At 52.8% G+C, this 14,510-nt stretch overlaps 2 protein-coding genes across 3 annotated transcripts in view; one reads left to right on the top strand and one right to left on the bottom strand.

The window, feature by feature from the left end:
• Positions 1 to 12,743, top strand: part of IFT172 (intraflagellar transport 172) — a 32,926-nt gene extending 20,183 nt beyond the window's left edge. For both annotated transcript variants that reach the window (XM_008700306.2, XM_040623027.1), the window contains 27 exons: positions 177 to 425; positions 607 to 685; positions 899 to 1,019; positions 1,196 to 1,340; positions 1,838 to 1,927; positions 2,516 to 2,613; positions 2,789 to 2,924; positions 3,009 to 3,125; positions 3,444 to 3,586; positions 4,752 to 4,845; positions 4,958 to 5,022; positions 5,202 to 5,382; positions 5,628 to 5,737; positions 5,852 to 5,981; positions 8,213 to 8,311; positions 8,484 to 8,593; positions 8,719 to 8,782; positions 8,897 to 8,983; positions 9,281 to 9,397; positions 9,950 to 10,060; positions 10,236 to 10,355; positions 11,081 to 11,176; positions 11,432 to 11,491; positions 11,576 to 11,674; positions 12,001 to 12,154; positions 12,292 to 12,383; positions 12,592 to 12,743. In XM_008700306.2, coding sequence (XP_008698528.1) covers positions 177 to 425; positions 607 to 685; positions 899 to 1,019; positions 1,196 to 1,340; positions 1,838 to 1,927; positions 2,516 to 2,613; positions 2,789 to 2,924; positions 3,009 to 3,125; positions 3,444 to 3,586; positions 4,752 to 4,845; positions 4,958 to 5,022; positions 5,202 to 5,382; positions 5,628 to 5,737; positions 5,852 to 5,981; positions 8,213 to 8,311; positions 8,484 to 8,593; positions 8,719 to 8,782; positions 8,897 to 8,983; positions 9,281 to 9,397; positions 9,950 to 10,060; positions 10,236 to 10,355; positions 11,081 to 11,176; positions 11,432 to 11,491; positions 11,576 to 11,674; positions 12,001 to 12,154; positions 12,292 to 12,383; positions 12,592 to 12,681 — 3,057 coding nt within the window. In that variant the 3' untranslated portion in view covers positions 12,682 to 12,743. The remainder of the gene's footprint in view (positions 1 to 176; positions 426 to 606; positions 686 to 898; positions 1,020 to 1,195; positions 1,341 to 1,837; positions 1,928 to 2,515; positions 2,614 to 2,788; positions 2,925 to 3,008; positions 3,126 to 3,443; positions 3,587 to 4,751; positions 4,846 to 4,957; positions 5,023 to 5,201; positions 5,383 to 5,627; positions 5,738 to 5,851; positions 5,982 to 8,212; positions 8,312 to 8,483; positions 8,594 to 8,718; positions 8,783 to 8,896; positions 8,984 to 9,280; positions 9,398 to 9,949; positions 10,061 to 10,235; positions 10,356 to 11,080; positions 11,177 to 11,431; positions 11,492 to 11,575; positions 11,675 to 12,000; positions 12,155 to 12,291; positions 12,384 to 12,591) is intronic.
• A 78-nt stretch (positions 12,744 to 12,821) lies between these two features.
• On the bottom strand, positions 12,822 to 14,501 carry KRTCAP3 (keratinocyte associated protein 3). The gene is made up of 7 exons (XM_040623029.1): positions 14,359 to 14,501; positions 14,037 to 14,221; positions 13,887 to 13,946; positions 13,507 to 13,713; positions 13,245 to 13,379; positions 13,024 to 13,136; positions 12,822 to 12,903 (listed from the first exon to the last, which is right to left on the bottom strand). The coding sequence occupies exons 1-7, from the start codon at positions 14,384 to 14,386 to the stop codon at positions 12,897 to 12,899; spliced, it is 735 nt and encodes a 244-aa protein (XP_040478963.1). The 5' UTR covers positions 14,387 to 14,501; the 3' UTR covers positions 12,822 to 12,896.
• Between the last annotated feature and the right edge of the window lie 9 nt (positions 14,502 to 14,510).

Below are 14,510 nucleotides of genomic sequence, written 5' to 3'. Positions count from 1 at the left end.
ATGTCAGAAACCTCCTCTTACCGAGGGGGCTATAGAAACTGGAACAGGGTTGGGGCTGGGAGTTAGGACGCTGGTGCCCGGGAGGATTTCCATTGTTACGGTGGGATTGGAGAAGCTTGGAAGCAGCAGGGCAGGAAGAAGGGATGTGATTTCTGTTGCCTCTGTTGTGTGTCCAGGGGCACCCAGCCCTGGAGAAGCTGCGCCGGGATTACTACCAGTGGCTGATGGACACACAGCAAGAGGAGCGAGCCGGTGAGCTACAGGAAAGCCAGGGGGATGGACTAGCGGCCATCAGCCTCTACCTCAAAGCTGGGCTCCCTGCCAAAGCTGCTCGACTGGTGCTGGCCCGGGAGGAACTGCTAGCCAACACGGAGCTGGTAGAACACATCACCGCAGCACTTATCAAGGGGGAGCTCTATGAAAGGGTATGGCTGGCTTCCCATTCCTGTCTCTCATCTCCAGGACTCAGCGCCCCCTCCTACCCCGACGAGTCCTGGAGTGCACAGCCCCCCCGGGACTGGTGGCTGAGTCTCCTCCTTTGGGGGCTGATACTTGATTCTTTGTGTAGTAGGGCTATCGTTGTAGTCATGTGGTATGTGTCAACAGGCAGGTGATCTCTTCGAGAAGATTCGAAACCCACAGCGGGCCCTGGAGTGCTACTGTAAAGGCAACGCGTTCATGAAAGGTACTACCACTGACAGCCCAGCCTCCCCGGGTAGAGTCTTGCCCGAATAGTCCCCCCCCCCCCGCACCTATTTTGTGCATCTGTTCAGGTTGACCAGCCCAGTTCCCCATTCCCCCACTTCTCACCTATTTTCTACACCCCATTTCCCTGTCTTACTTTTCCTGAGTCCCATCCCTGGAAGTCTTAGTGGAGTGCCCTCTCGGTCTCTGGCAGCGGTGGAGCTGGCTCGATTGGCATTCCCAGTGGAAGTGGTGAAACTGGAAGAGGCGTGGGGGGATCATCTGGTGCAGCAGAGGCAGCTTGATGCAGCCATTAATCACTACATCGAAGCCAGGTAGAGGAGTGCAGAGGGGATCGGGCATGAGGTCCAAGGTGATGGGGCAAGTAAGGGCACCAAGGCCTACGAGAGAGATGGCAAGATGTAGATTGGAGTAGGCTCGAGGTGTCTCCATCCCTCCGTCTGTCTGCCTCCTGCCTCATACATACGGATGTCCTTCCGCACCCTGCCAGGTGCTCCATCAAGGCAATTGAAGCTGCCCTGGGCGCCCGCCAGTGGAAGAAGGCAATTTATATATTAGATCTCCAGGACCAAAACACCGCGTCCAAATACTATCCCCTCGTGGCCCAGCACTATGCCTCTCTGCAGGAGTATGAGGTGAGGAAAGTCCCTTCTGGAGCCAGAGGCACTGCAGTACAGGGTACCAAGAAGACAACCCAGGACAGGAAGTGAGGGCCACCTCACCAAACCCTTCTTTCTGGGTCCCGGCAGCACCAGCCACCCTGAGTGAGAAGAAAGCAGTTTATTTCCCTTATTTCATTCCAGCGTGACACAGACCCCTCTCCCAGATCTATAAAGCGAGTCTCCAGCTCTCTTCCCACGTAACTCCAGCAGAGCTCCAATATAGCATTGCCTTGTGTTGCGGAAATGCAACGTCCTTTTAAACTGCCGTTGTGTTGTCCCCATTCTGGTTTGGGCTGGTGGGTTTTTTTTCTTTTGTTTTTTTCCCAAAACAGTGGAAGATGTGAGACACCATAGCCCTCTTTTCTTCTCCGTTGCAGACTAATGGTCTCCCCTGCTCTCCTCCACCCCCACTGAGGTTTGTTCTTTAACTCTTGCTCTCGGCCCTTTGTATCTACCTCTGTCAACCACAGATTGCTGAGACGCTGTACATGAAGGGGGAGCGGACAAAGGACGCCATAGACATGTACACTCAGGCTGGCCGCTGGGAGCAAGCCCACAAGGTAGAGAGCGGGGTGGAGTTCCTCAGAGAATTCCTCCTCTCTGGGGGCGTTGCCACTTTCCTTGGGCTTCTGATCTCCCCCCTTCACCGGGTTCCTTGAAAGCCGAGAAAGAGTACCAAGATAAAAAAGTCTGGAGAACTTTGATCCCTAGCCACAGGGCAAGGCAAGGATGAAGAGGCCCTTGTTCCTAAATCTGTAATTCTGAAGCAAGCTGAGGGCTTGGGAGCTGGGGAGTCCTAACTACCCCTCCCCAAGCTGTAGTCACAGTGGTGCCTCCGTTCCCTGCCTGCGCCCGGAACGGTGGGTACGGTGCGAGCATGGGAGGGGGAACGGATGCCGCAGCACAGGGCATCTCTGGCCTTTCTGCCTGAGCACAATATAAGTCTGATTTTGCTCCTTACGGACTTGGAATTCCCTGGACTGACCAGGAAAGCAGCAGCACGCAAACTCCTGTGGTTGTTGGGAAGGTTCAGAGTTGCTGAGAAAACAGGTCTCCCCCGAGTCCCGCTTCCGGGCCCCCGTGCATGTCCCCCTGCTTCCCTCGGAAACTGCCTCGGGAGGCTACCCTGGCTGTGTGTGTCTGCGCAGCTGGCGATGAAGTGCATGAGACCGGAAGACGTGTCGGTGGTGTACCTCACCCAGGCTCAGGAGATGGAGAAGCAGGGCAAGTACCGTGAGGCGGAAAGGTGAGCCATGGCCCCAGAGGAGGAGTGGAGGGAGATGAGGCATCAGGGCTGCCGGGAGGGATGGATCTGAGGATATGTGTGGTCTGCCTAGAAGGCAGTGACGGCATCTCTCAGGAATGACTCTGGTGGCGGGAATCTGGGTCTAGGAGGCCCCGGATGTATCTCCCATCCCCAGGCTCTATGTGACGGTGGAAGAGCCTGATCTTGCCATCACCATGTTCAAAAAGCACAAGCTGTATGATGATATGATCCGCCTGGTAGGGAAGCACCACCCAGATCTCCTCAGTGACACACACCTACACCTGGGCAAGGTGAGCCCCTCTCCTGTCTCGGCCATCTCTTCCCCAAACAGGCTCCGTGTCCCCCTCTCTCCATCCTGACCCACCCTTCCCCAGGAGCTGGAGGCTGAAGGCCGACTGCAGGAGGCTGAGTATCACTACCTCGAGGCTCAGGAGTGGAAGGCGACAGTGAACATGTACCGGTCCAATGGGCTTTGGGAGGAGGCCTACCGGGTAAGGAGTCCAGGTCACACTGGGGGTACGTCCGTCCCTCTTTCCCACTCTCAAGTGACTCATTCTGGACTGGCTGTGGGTATCTTTGAAAAATGTCCACACCGATGGGCAAAATTTCACATACAGTATGAAGGGTTTCTGAACTACCTGAGGTCCGTCTTTGGACCCTAAGCTGGTTAACAGACCCCAACACTTAGCCCTCTCCCTGTTCTAGTAGAAGGATCTGACCCTTGTCAAAGCCGAAGTCAGGTCAGACGGGAGAAGGGAGCAGCCATGTGCCCCTTCGTGAGAGGATTGCCAAATGGCTTTGCTTCACAGGTGGCCAAGGCTCACGGGGGAGCCAACGCCCACAAACACGTGGCCTATCTGTGGGCGAAGAGCCTGGGAGGAGAGTCTGCAGTTAGACTGCTTAATAAGCTGGGACTCCTGGAAGCTGCCATTGACCACGCCGCTGACAACTGGTGAGGCCCTGAGGCTTCTCTCCACTGGCCCCGTGCCAGACAGAGCCTCTATATAGACAAGGAAAATTGCTGTATAGCTGAGAAGTGTTTCTAAAAACTGAGGCAAGAGTGAAGAAATCCTTGGAAGAACTTGATGGAGAGGCAAGAATGAATCAGTAGCTCTGCCCCTATTCCCCGGGGGCTCAGAACAGTGTTTAATGTTTAGCTGTTCTAAGGAAAAGATGGAGAGAGATCAGCTTTTTTTCTTCTTTTTTTAAAAGACCTTCTTTTTAAGTCATCTCTATACCCAGCATGGGGCTTGAACTCACAACCCTGAGATCAAGAGTCACTCACTCTACCTACTGAGGCAGCCAGGTGCCCCAGAGAGAACAGCTTTTAAAGCTAAGGTGCACTAAGCCCGCAACTTCTGAGTAATGGAAGTGTGATGCTGTTAAATGCAAGACGAGCTTTTCTTCAGCAAATGTTACAAACACCAGTAATAACCCTGCATCGAGTCAGATTGCTGAGGGTAGTCTTACTGGTTTTGAGAGACCGTTTATCTGCTAGTGTAGATGGGGCTCAGGAGGAGGTGGTGGAGAACCAGGAGCCCTTGCTCCCCAGGCCGAGTAGTGCTGTGAGGCTCAGTGCGGACCCCGGCCTCGTGCCCATCCCACTCCTTCATGTCCACTGGTCGCAGGAAGCACAGGCTTTCCCAAGTGTCCCCAATCCCCGTCTTCCTTTACATGTCTGTGTGCTTCTGTGTCACTTCATATGGATTGTCTTCTTAATTTGTCCTTTTTCCTCCCCGTCTTTGCCCTTTCTGTTTTCTCTTTTTTTTTAATTTTTATTTTTTATTTTTTTTAATTTTTTTTATTATATTATGTTAGTCACCATACAGTACATCCCCGGTTTCCGATGTAAAGTTCGATGATTCATTAGTTGCGTATAACACCCAGTGCACCATGCAATACGTGCCCTCCTTACTACCCATCACCGGTCTATCCCATTCCCCCACCCCCCTCCCCTCTGAGGCCCTCAGTTTGTTTCTCAGAGTCCATAGTCTCTCATGCTTCATTCCCCCTTCTGATTACCCCCCTTCCCTTCTGTTTTCTCTTGCCCTGTTTCTCCTCGTCTTATAAGACGAAAGCACGGAGTAGGCAGACCTTATCTACACCTTCCATTTCAGCTCATTTGAATTTGCTTTTGAACTCTCTCGGCTGGCCCTCAAGCACAAAACCCCTGAGATTCATCTCCGATACGCTATGTACCTGGAGGATGAGGTACGGATGTGATCCTTCTCCATTGCTTTTGACCTTGACCTCCTCCAGGCTCATGGCTGTCATGACGGCAGTCTGACGCTTATTGTGTGCGGCCGCCCTTCTGTCCCCATAGGGTAAATTTGAAGAGGCTGAAGCTGAATTCATCAGGGCTGGGAAGCCCAAGGAAGCAGTCCTCATGTGAGTTACCGTAAACTCCTTACCCCCGCCCTCCCGAGCACAGCCCCAGCACGTGGCATGGTCACCTGCACCTGCGCCTAGTACCAATCAATCTACCTCCTCTGACATGGCTGTTTGCCCCCCACTGTTGAGGCCTCGGTCTTGTACTTAGCATCTCCTGTGTCCTCATCTGGGAGCAGGTTTGTCCATAACCAGGATTGGGAGGCAGCTCAGCGTGTGGCCGAGGCCCACGATCCTGACAGCGTTGCTGAGGTCCTCGTGGGGCAGGCCCGGGGGGCCTTGGAGGAGAAGGACTTTCAGAAAGCAGAAGGGCTGCTGCTTCGGGCCCAGAGACCGGGCCTGGCCCTCAATTATTATAAGGTAGGGCACCGGATTCAGGGCCATGAGGGGAGGGTGAGAGGGTATGAGAACCCACAGAGCACTACACTAACCCCTGCTCCTGGAAAAGATCCAGGGAGTTAGCACAGGGGAGGAGGAAGGAGGCAAGAAGCAGAAGGGAGGTCCAAGTACCTAGGGATCAGTGGCCCATAGTACATAGCACCTGCGTGGCAGTGGGAAGCTGTCATGCCTGCCTCTGCCTTCCTGATACCTGGAAATCTGAGCAGGAGGCTGGATTATGGAGTGATGCCCTGCGGATCTGCAAGGACTATATGCCGGGCCAGCTGGAGGCTCTGCAGGAAGAGTACGAGCGGGAGGCTACCAAGAAGGGGGCCAGGTACGAAGCCAGGAGGCAGCGAGTGTCGGCAGGGCTGGAGGATGGGTCACAAGTATGCACAGGATAGGCCACGCTGCCCATCCTGTTCCTGGTCACGTGTACGCTCATCTCCAGGGGCATGGAGGGGCTAGTGGACCAAGCTCGACAGTGGGAGCAGGCTGGAGAGTACAGCCGTGCAGTCGACTGCTACCTCAAGGTGCGGGACTCAGGCAGCAGCAGCCTGGTGGAAAAGTGCTGGATGAAGGTGAGGCCTGCTACACCCTTCCTGGCCCCCCACTTCCCGGACAGCCCTCACACCCAGCATTCCTCCTCAGACGTTCCTTTTTCCTCCTGTGCCTCTCGTTTTCACTCAGGCAGCAGGTATCTGCTGAGTGCTTGCTAGATGCTAGAGCCAGAATCTCTGAAGGCGATAAAAGGGCATCTAAGGCAGAACCCTAACAGCCAGAAATTGGAAGTTAGGCCAATGGGGCTCAACTAATTGTGTATCTCAGTGAAAACTAAAGGATGTGATCTGAGGTGGAGTTCAGAGAAGGGTGAGATCTCTGCGGGCTGGAGGGGTCAGGGAGGCTTTGTGAAGGAGGTAGACTTGGGACCAGAGCTGGATGGACAAATCCAGAGCCCAGAGCTGGGGCCACATGGAGCCCATGAAGAAAGCAGAGGCTCCTCCTCTACGCAGGAGCTCCTAAAAAGAACCATCTAGCAGATTAAGCCAAGCCAGTGTTTCATCAATTCCTTAACATATATATAATCATATTTTAGTATCTTAGAAATTGGATTGCATGTGAAGTTTTAAATGATGTATCTGGGGCACCTGGGTGATGACTCAGTCGGTTAAGCGTCTGACTCTTGATTTCGGCTCGGGTCCTGATCTCAGAGTCGTGAGATCAAGTTCCGCGTTAGGCTCGGCGCTCGGCATGGAATCTGCTTGAGATTCTCTCCCCTTCTCCCTCTGCCCCTCCCAACTCGTGCTCTCTCTCTCTCTTTGAAAAAACAAATAATAAATAAATATGGCATCTTTGATTCAAAAAATACGGTATTAGGAGTTGTGAGGGGGAGGGAGATTGATCAGCTCCCTAAATAAAATGTTGGTGCAGTGATGCCCCTGCAGAATTCCCCTCGGGTTTCAGAGGCCTTGTAATTCAATAGAGCCCCTAGAAAGAAGGACTGATGGTTATGCAAATTTAATCAGCAAGTGTTTATGACGCACCTGCTGTGTTTTACTCTGGAGCATGGTTTATTGGCGTCTGTACAGGACTATACCTTCTTCAGATTAGTCAACTTCCCAGATGGGGCACTTTAAGCTGTGAAGGGTTTGACAGGTAAAGAAAGTGAGGCAAGAATAGGTGGGGGAGAGACCAAGAGGATTTAGCATAGACTGTAGCTAAAATGGACCATGTATGTGGAAATTAAAATCCAATGAGGATGTCAACATCACAGTGGAAAGAGTAAATTTATAGAATGCTCAGGTTTGTAGAATTACTGAGTTTTAGGGTTGGAAGGTGTCTCCAAGGTCATCTAGACCAGCACTGTACAATAGAAATAGACTGCAGGTCACAAAGTTAAGTCATACATGTTAAGTTTAAAAATTTCCTGGTAACTGCGTTCAAATAAGTAAAAAGAAACACAAGAAAATAATTATATTTTACCTAATCAAATATATCAAAACTCATTTCAACATGTAATCAATATTTTATTGGTTGATTTTTTAAAAGATTTTATTTGAGCAAGAGAGAGAGCACGCACATGCACTCACAAGTGGAGGGAGGGGAAGCACAGAGGGAGAGGGAGGAACAGACTCCCCACTGAGCACTGACTGGGGGAGGGGGGGCCTCAGGGCTGGATCCCAGGATCCTAGGATCAGGACCTGAGCCGAAGGCAGATGCTTAACTGAGCCACCCAGGTGCCTCTTATTGATAGGTTGTTATTGATACTACTTATTTCTCAATTTATTGAGATATTTTACATTCCTTCTTTTGTACTAAGTCTGTGAAACCCAGTGTGTATTTAAGCTGAGAGCCCATCTCAGTTGGGACTAGCTGCATGTGATTGGTGGCTTCTGCTCTGGATGGTACAAATCTAGACCAAACGTCACTCTTACAGGTGAAGAAACAGGTGCAGAAACGCCCAACACAAATAGCTGCAGAATGCCTTCTCTCTCTACATCACACTACCAAGATTCTGTCTGTGACAAAGAACTTGAGTAACCAGTTTGTCCGAGGGGGGCAGGACCAAACACAGTGATCTCAGACAGCAGAGTGAGTGTCTGAAAGAAGAGCTGAGAGGAACGGACAGGTCCACCGATGGTCATTTCAAGGCTCTGAGGGACTACGAGGCAGGCCTTGCCCAGGAGGGTAGAAAGTGAAGGAGAGTGCAAGAGAGAAAGTTGGCAACTGAAGGGAAAAAACAGACCAGGCTGAGGACGTGCAGTGGTATGTGTGTCTCCTACCCATTGTCATCTTCTGTTCCGCCACTCAGGCAGCTGAACTCGCCATGAAGTTTCTGCCTCCCCAACGCAGTCTGGAAGTAGTTCGGGCTGTGGGACCCCAGCTGATTGGAATTGGAAAGCACAATGCAGTAAGTAGAGTGCTGGGACTGAAAAGAAATAGATTCCACGGAGAGGGGTGGAACAGTGCCATCCACACCCAGGAGGGCATGTGAGGTGGGCTTCCTGGCAGGTGTGACCTGGAGTTAGTTCTGTGGAAATACGGGAGAGATGGTCTCCAGGCTCTGATTTCCCACTGTGCAGGCTGCAGAGCTCTATCTGAACCTGGATCTAGTCAAGGAAGCCATCGATGCTTTCATTGAGGGTGAGGAGTGGAACAAGGCTAAGCGTGTGGCCAAGGAATTAGATCCCCGGTAAGCTCCTGACCCCTTCTCTCCAGGAAATTCTCTTACTTCCTTCTATAAAGAGGAGGAAGTTCTCATGGGAAAGGTGTGCATCCCGGGACAGTGCAGTGCTGAATCTCTGCACATCTTCACAGGTACGAAGACTACGTGGACCAGCATTATAAAGAGTTCCTCAAGAACCAGGGCAAAGTGGACTCGGTGAGACTTGCAGAGTTAGCAAGAGGCAGAACGCATGGAGCCTCAAGGGATTCTCCCTCCTCTCCCTGCTCATATCATCTCTGTCCTAACTCTGTCTTTTCCATTGACCCATAGCTAGTGGGTGTGGATGTGGTGGCTGCTTTGGACCTGTATGTGGAGCAGGGTCAGTGGGACAAGTGCATTGAAACGGCTACCAAGCAGGTACTGACTGCTCTCTTCCTCCCATCCTAGCCCCTTTGGACATTTTCCCTTGGCTCCCCTTTGCCCCAGAGCTGTATCTCTCTTACTTCCTCCAAAGCCCAACCCCAGAGATCCCTAACCAGCATAAGAGATCAGTCTTCCACCCTTTTGAAACTGGAGTCAGAGACCTAGCTGGGCCTGACTTGCATTGGCCTTTGCCTCCTAAACAAATCCATGGCCTTAAGTTACCACCCCACCCTCACTGCCTGGTCTTACTGATCCCAACCTCCCCATGCTTTTCCTCCATCCCTGGGACAGAACTACAAGATTCTGCACAAGTATGTGGCTTTGTATGCGACTCACCTGATCCGAGAGGGTGGCTACGGCCAAGCACTAGCCCTGTATGTGCAGCACGGAGCCCCTGCTAACCCACAGGTACCAGCCTGCTCCTCGGGGTGAATGTTTCCCAAGGAAATTCTTACCTTCTACTCAAGAACCACCCATCCCCTCAGCAGCTGTCTTCTCAGAAGATCCTTTTAGAGAGCATCATGCCCAGAGACCCCCACCAGCCTCTTCTGAAATGTACAGCCTCTCAAGATTTACCGTTTGAGGAAACATTCAGCAACCTCCCCATGCTCTTAGCTAACACAGGGAACGGTCTTTCAGAGATGACTCCTGCTCACACTTCTAGGGCCTTACTTTCTTCAGAGACTAAACACAATCTGAGCACCCCAGCTCCCTGGAGATCACCCATTAATGCTGTGACTGCGTTTGCATTCGCACAGCTGTCCACACGCAGACCACCAACTATAAGAAAGTTATTTTCTTCCTCTTCTTTCTCTTACTGAAAATGATCAACACTTTCTCCATCATTGTCCCCTACCTCCTCCACATGCACGCTTACAGCCTGTTTCCTCTTTGGCCCCACATACACTCTCTCTTCTAGTCACCCCTTCTCACTCACCTCTCCTTCCCCACTACCCCTAGAACTTCAACATCTACAAAAGGATCTTCATGGACATGGTGAGCTCACCCGGGACCAACAGCGCTGAGGCCTATCACAACTGGGCTGATCTTCGGGACGTGCTCTTTAACTTGGTGAGGAAGTCGGGTCCGTGACAGAGTGACAGGGCTACCCCACCTGTCCCTGTCCTCCTCTCTTCGGGCACATAAACATTTACCTTCAGACGGGTTGCACCTTTGTGCAGATGGCCATGAGCTCTCGGGCACTCCTCCAATCCCTGACCCAGGCTGTGCTCTTTTCCTGCTCTAGTGTGAAAACCTGGTGAGGTCCAGTGAAGCAAACTCTCCAGCCCATGAGGAGTTTGAGACGATGCTGCTGATTGCTCATTACTATGCCACTCGCTCGGCCGCCCAGAGTGTCAAACAGCTGGTGAGATGTGGGGGAGGAGCATTCAGCCTTAGGACACGCCTGCCAGTGTATGAAGTTGAATGAATTCAAGTTCGATTCTCAAGCTTGATCCATTTCTCTCCTAGCTTCTCTTCTATTAGACAAATCTTTAACCCTCCCTGAGGTTGTTTTCTTCCTGGACTCCTCCACTGACCTTCTTAGGGCCCTCTGCCCACATAGCTCCAGCCTCATTATACTTAAACATTCAAATCCCACAACTTCTGTATTCATCTCTTACAATATACACACCCCTTTGGCTTATTTGTGATTGCATATTGTAACTTTATTGTGTATACTTGAATGATAGAAATAATCTAGGCCTAGTTCTCTTGTGCAGATGAAAAAGATGAACTAAGGGGTGCCTGGGTGGCACAGCGGTTAAGCGTCTGCCTTCGGCTCAGGGCGTGATCCCGGCGTTGTGGGATCGAGCCCCACATCGGGCTCCTCTGCTATGAGCCTGCTTCTTCCTCTCCCACTCCCCCTGTTGTGTTCCCTCTCTCGCTGGCTGTCTCTATCTCTGTCAAATAAATAAATAAAATCTTTAAAAAAAAAAAAGATTAGCTAAGACCTACAGCTGCTTGAGACCCAGAGCGACGTAATACGGATTACTGGTTTTCTGGTTCTGTGGCTGCCTGAGTTATAAGATCACTGGTCTGGTAGCTCAGTCGCTACTGCCAGGATCATAATGCTTTGACTTTAATCTATAGGAAACTGTGGCTGCCAGGCTTTCTGTTTCGCTCTTACGCCACACCCAGCTCCTGCCTGCAGACAAGGCCTTCTATGAAGCAGGCATTGCTGCCAAGGTGAGCTGGGACAAGGAAGGGTGTGGCCAAGGAGATAGGGAAATCAAAAGTTGGAAGGTAGAATATCCTGTCTGCTCAGGTGGAGCAAAGCCGAGTGGGGCTGATGTTATAGATACCGTTTCCACTGTCTTCCGGGGCTGATATTATGGAGGACACCATTTTCATGTGTCTTCCTGGATTCTTCCCCCTGCATCCTGGAAAAGCAGCATCCAAGCCCAGCTGCTCACTCCCACTTGCAACTTTTCTCTGTTGCAGGCAGTTGGCTGGGAGAACATGGCATTCATCTTCCTCAACCGCTTTTTGGATCTGACTGATGTAAGTAGAGAAGTTGTGCCCAGAGGGTGGGAGTTTTGCCTGTCACGAGCCGTGTCTATCTCATGGCTGCCCACTCTGCCGCAGGCAATTGAAGAAGGGACTCTGGATGCCCTTGACCACTCTGACTTTCAGGATACAGACATTCCCTTTGAGGTGCCACTCCCAGCCAAGCAGCACGTACCGGTAAGAGCACAAGATTGGAGAAGGGGGAAGGCCATACCAGTGTGAGGGCGTTGTGAATGGAGAACACTTTATCACGGTCCTCCTAACCTTTGTAATGGGCATCAGCTGGCAACATCTTTGGAAGGGCCTCAGCCCTCACTATTCCTTCAGTGAAAGTAGAAGCAGAGAAAAAAGAAAACTAAGGTGGTGACCATGAACCCCATCCAAGGAAGATCACGTATGGGTAAAAGACGATGCACAGGATGGCAGTTTAGTAAGCCTCCCAACTCACCACCTTCCACTCGCCCTGCCCTGCGTGAAGCTGCTGCTCCTTCTGTCCTTCCCAGGAGGCTCAGAGGGAAGAGGTTCGAGACTGGGTACTCACAGTCTCAATGGACCAGCGGCTGGAGCAGGTTCTGCCTCGGGATGAGCGCGGTGCCTACGAAGCTTCCCTGGTGGCAGCGAGCACTGGAGTTCGGGCACTGCCCTGCCTCATTACAGGTGCAGAACCCTACAGCAGCCCCCGTTCTGTGGTGGGCGGAAAGGAAGGGAAAACAGCAGGATCAAGGGAGTATTTTACTCTGAAATTGCTCTTGGTTTTCCCCCTCAAATGTTCATCTTTTTTTCTTCCCCCACAGGATACCCCATTCTGAGGAACAAAATTGAATTTAAGCGGCCAGGGAAAGCAGCTAATAAGGACAACTGGAATAAGTTCCTTATGGCTATCAAGGTTAGAGAGGGAGACTTGGAGGGTGGGGGCAGGGAGAGCAGCACTGAAGGGAAATAAGAAACCACTAGAAGGGTGGGTGGGGATGTCAAGAAGGCAGGTTCAGGCCCTGAACTCTGCTCTCCCTACTAGGATGGGGTTGATTTTCTTTAGAGAAGGAATGCTTTTCCTTAGCACTGAGTTCCTCTCTTGTTCTTCTGTTTGTCCACAGACTTCCCACAGTCCAGTGTGCCAGGATGTGCTGAAATTCATTAGTCAGTGGTGTGGAGGGCTACCTAGCACCAGCTTTTCCTTTCAGTAACTGGCAGGGCTCAGGAAAGAGTTATTGGATCCCCCCCCCATTAAAGTCTTATAGGTAATGGAGACCAGTGTTCTTTTGATCAAAGTCATCCCCAACATCAGCCTAGTGCCCTTTTCCCCCCAAAAGGAATCCTCATCAAGAAGAAAGGAATTCTTTTATTACAACTGTTTATGTCATCTTGGGTTTATGTCACCGCTGTGGACTGAGGCTCTGGATCAGCACCTGCTCCACAGAAGGGAGAACGTGGGTCAGAGGGCAAGCAGCACAGCAAACGACTTGACCCAGTCCTAAGAGTGGTTCCCTGCCTCCACCCTTTCCCAGGTCCCAGTCCTCACGGATTACCTGTCCTCAGCCCAGCTTTTCTGTGATGCGTGCATTTCTTGATTCTGATCCAGCAGCTGCTCATTTTCCTGTCTTTTACACTTAGGAAGCTCAACCTCTGTCAGTTCCTCTAGCTGTAGGGAAGGATGGAGTTAGTACTCCTGCCCTGAATTATACAGTTCAGCCCCTCTTCAACACAGCCAGACCGTGCTGAATGAGCCCTTCCTGTTCATCTTCCTTACCTGCTCCTGAAGCCCTTCCTTCCTGCAGGGCCCAACCCCACGCAGGCTGAGTGCAGCCACACAGCAGTAAGCAGACAGAGCAGCCTCCGCTGCAGACATGAGCAAGGAAGGGATCCAGAGCGCCAAGGCTGTATCCTAAAAGGTGAAGAGGGAAGGTGGGGGGATGAGAGGGAGCAGGACAGGAGTGGCAAGTAGGGGTGGTTGAAAGGGCAGGGCCAAGGCCCTGTAGACTGCAAAAAGGCCCAGAAGTGCGCGCACTCACATAGATTCTCGTGGGGTCAAACGGGCAGTCAGCCCGTCCAGGCCCTTGGTCCAGTGGTAGCAAAGGATCTAGCAGTCCTGGATGGCAGTCAGCAATAAGACGGCGGCCACCGTTGGCCACAGTGAGTGACACAGCAAGCAGGAGGCCCAGGGAGCAGGCGGCAGACAAGAGCAAGTTCACCGAAGCTACTGCCAGCAGGGCCCAGTGCTGGCGGGGACAGAAGGTCAGGGTGAGCAGCTGCGCACGGCTGTCTCTCCCACTAATGAGACACCTTGGTTTCTCTAGTTGAGGCTCCTCCTCCCACTTAAAGATGAAGCTGAGTCAGGTCCTCATTTCCCTGACTCCAGGCCTCAGTTAAAGCTCCAGAAATCCCCTCTCACCAGTCGTGGACGCAGAAGGTTCCTGGATGCCAAGAGGGCCACAAGTCCCACGGAAACACTCTGGAAGACACAAAGCCTGAAACCCGCGCCGCTTCACGTCCCACCTCCCCTCCCCCACGCCCGCGGCCCCGCCCCCCGCCGCGCGCTCACCAGCAGCCCCGAGCCCACGGAGATGACGTTGGCCGTGGTGTACTCCGGGGTGACGGCGCCGCGGGGATTGGCCACGTGTCGCAGGACTGTGCCGTGCAGCACGGCCCCCAGGAGCAGGTTCACGTGGCCCACCAGGATCAGCGCGAGGCCCACGCGCATAAGCCGCCGGGGGCCGCGGGCCGCGTCTGCAAAGCACGGGGGGAGGGGCAGGCCTGAGCCGGAAAGGAAGCCCAGGGCCCCTCGCGGCCGCCCCTGGTGAACCAGGGGCCGTGGGGCGGGTCGCCGGCGGACGCAGGGGAAGGAGCCCGGGGCCGGAAATTACCAAATCTGTAGAGGCGGCAGCACCTCATCGCGGCCGTCCGCGCCCCGCCGCAGGGCAGCTCTACCTGGCCCCGGCCCCGCCCGCGCTCTCCCTGCCGGTTCCGCCCGCCCACCCGCCACCTGAAGGCCCAGCCCCGCGCGCGTCCCGGGCGG

This window comes from Ursus maritimus, unplaced genomic scaffold (genome assembly GCF_017311325.1).
Source record: "Ursus maritimus isolate PB19 unplaced genomic scaffold, ASM1731132v1 scaffold_6, whole genome shotgun sequence".
In the NCBI taxonomy this organism is placed as follows: Eukaryota; Metazoa; Chordata; class Mammalia; order Carnivora; family Ursidae; genus Ursus; species Ursus maritimus.
Note: the sequence above shows the minus strand (reverse complement) of the source record. Positions and strands in the feature narration are given on the sequence as shown.

What these genes read in the sequence shown, in the direction of transcription:
- KRTCAP3 (XM_040623029.1), bottom strand. Translation starts at nt 14,386, where the DNA reads ATGAGGTGCTGCCGCCTCTACAGATTTG. An exon ending in TTGACCCCACGAGAATCTAT is followed by an intron (nt 13,380 to 13,506) that starts GTGAGTGCGCGC and finishes TTCACCTTTTAG; the next exon opens with GATACAGCCTTGGCGCTCTG. An exon ending in AGGAAGGGCTTCAGGAGCAG is followed by an intron (nt 13,137 to 13,244) that starts GTAAGGAAGATG and finishes CCTTCCCTACAG; the next exon opens with CTAGAGGAACTGACAGAGGT.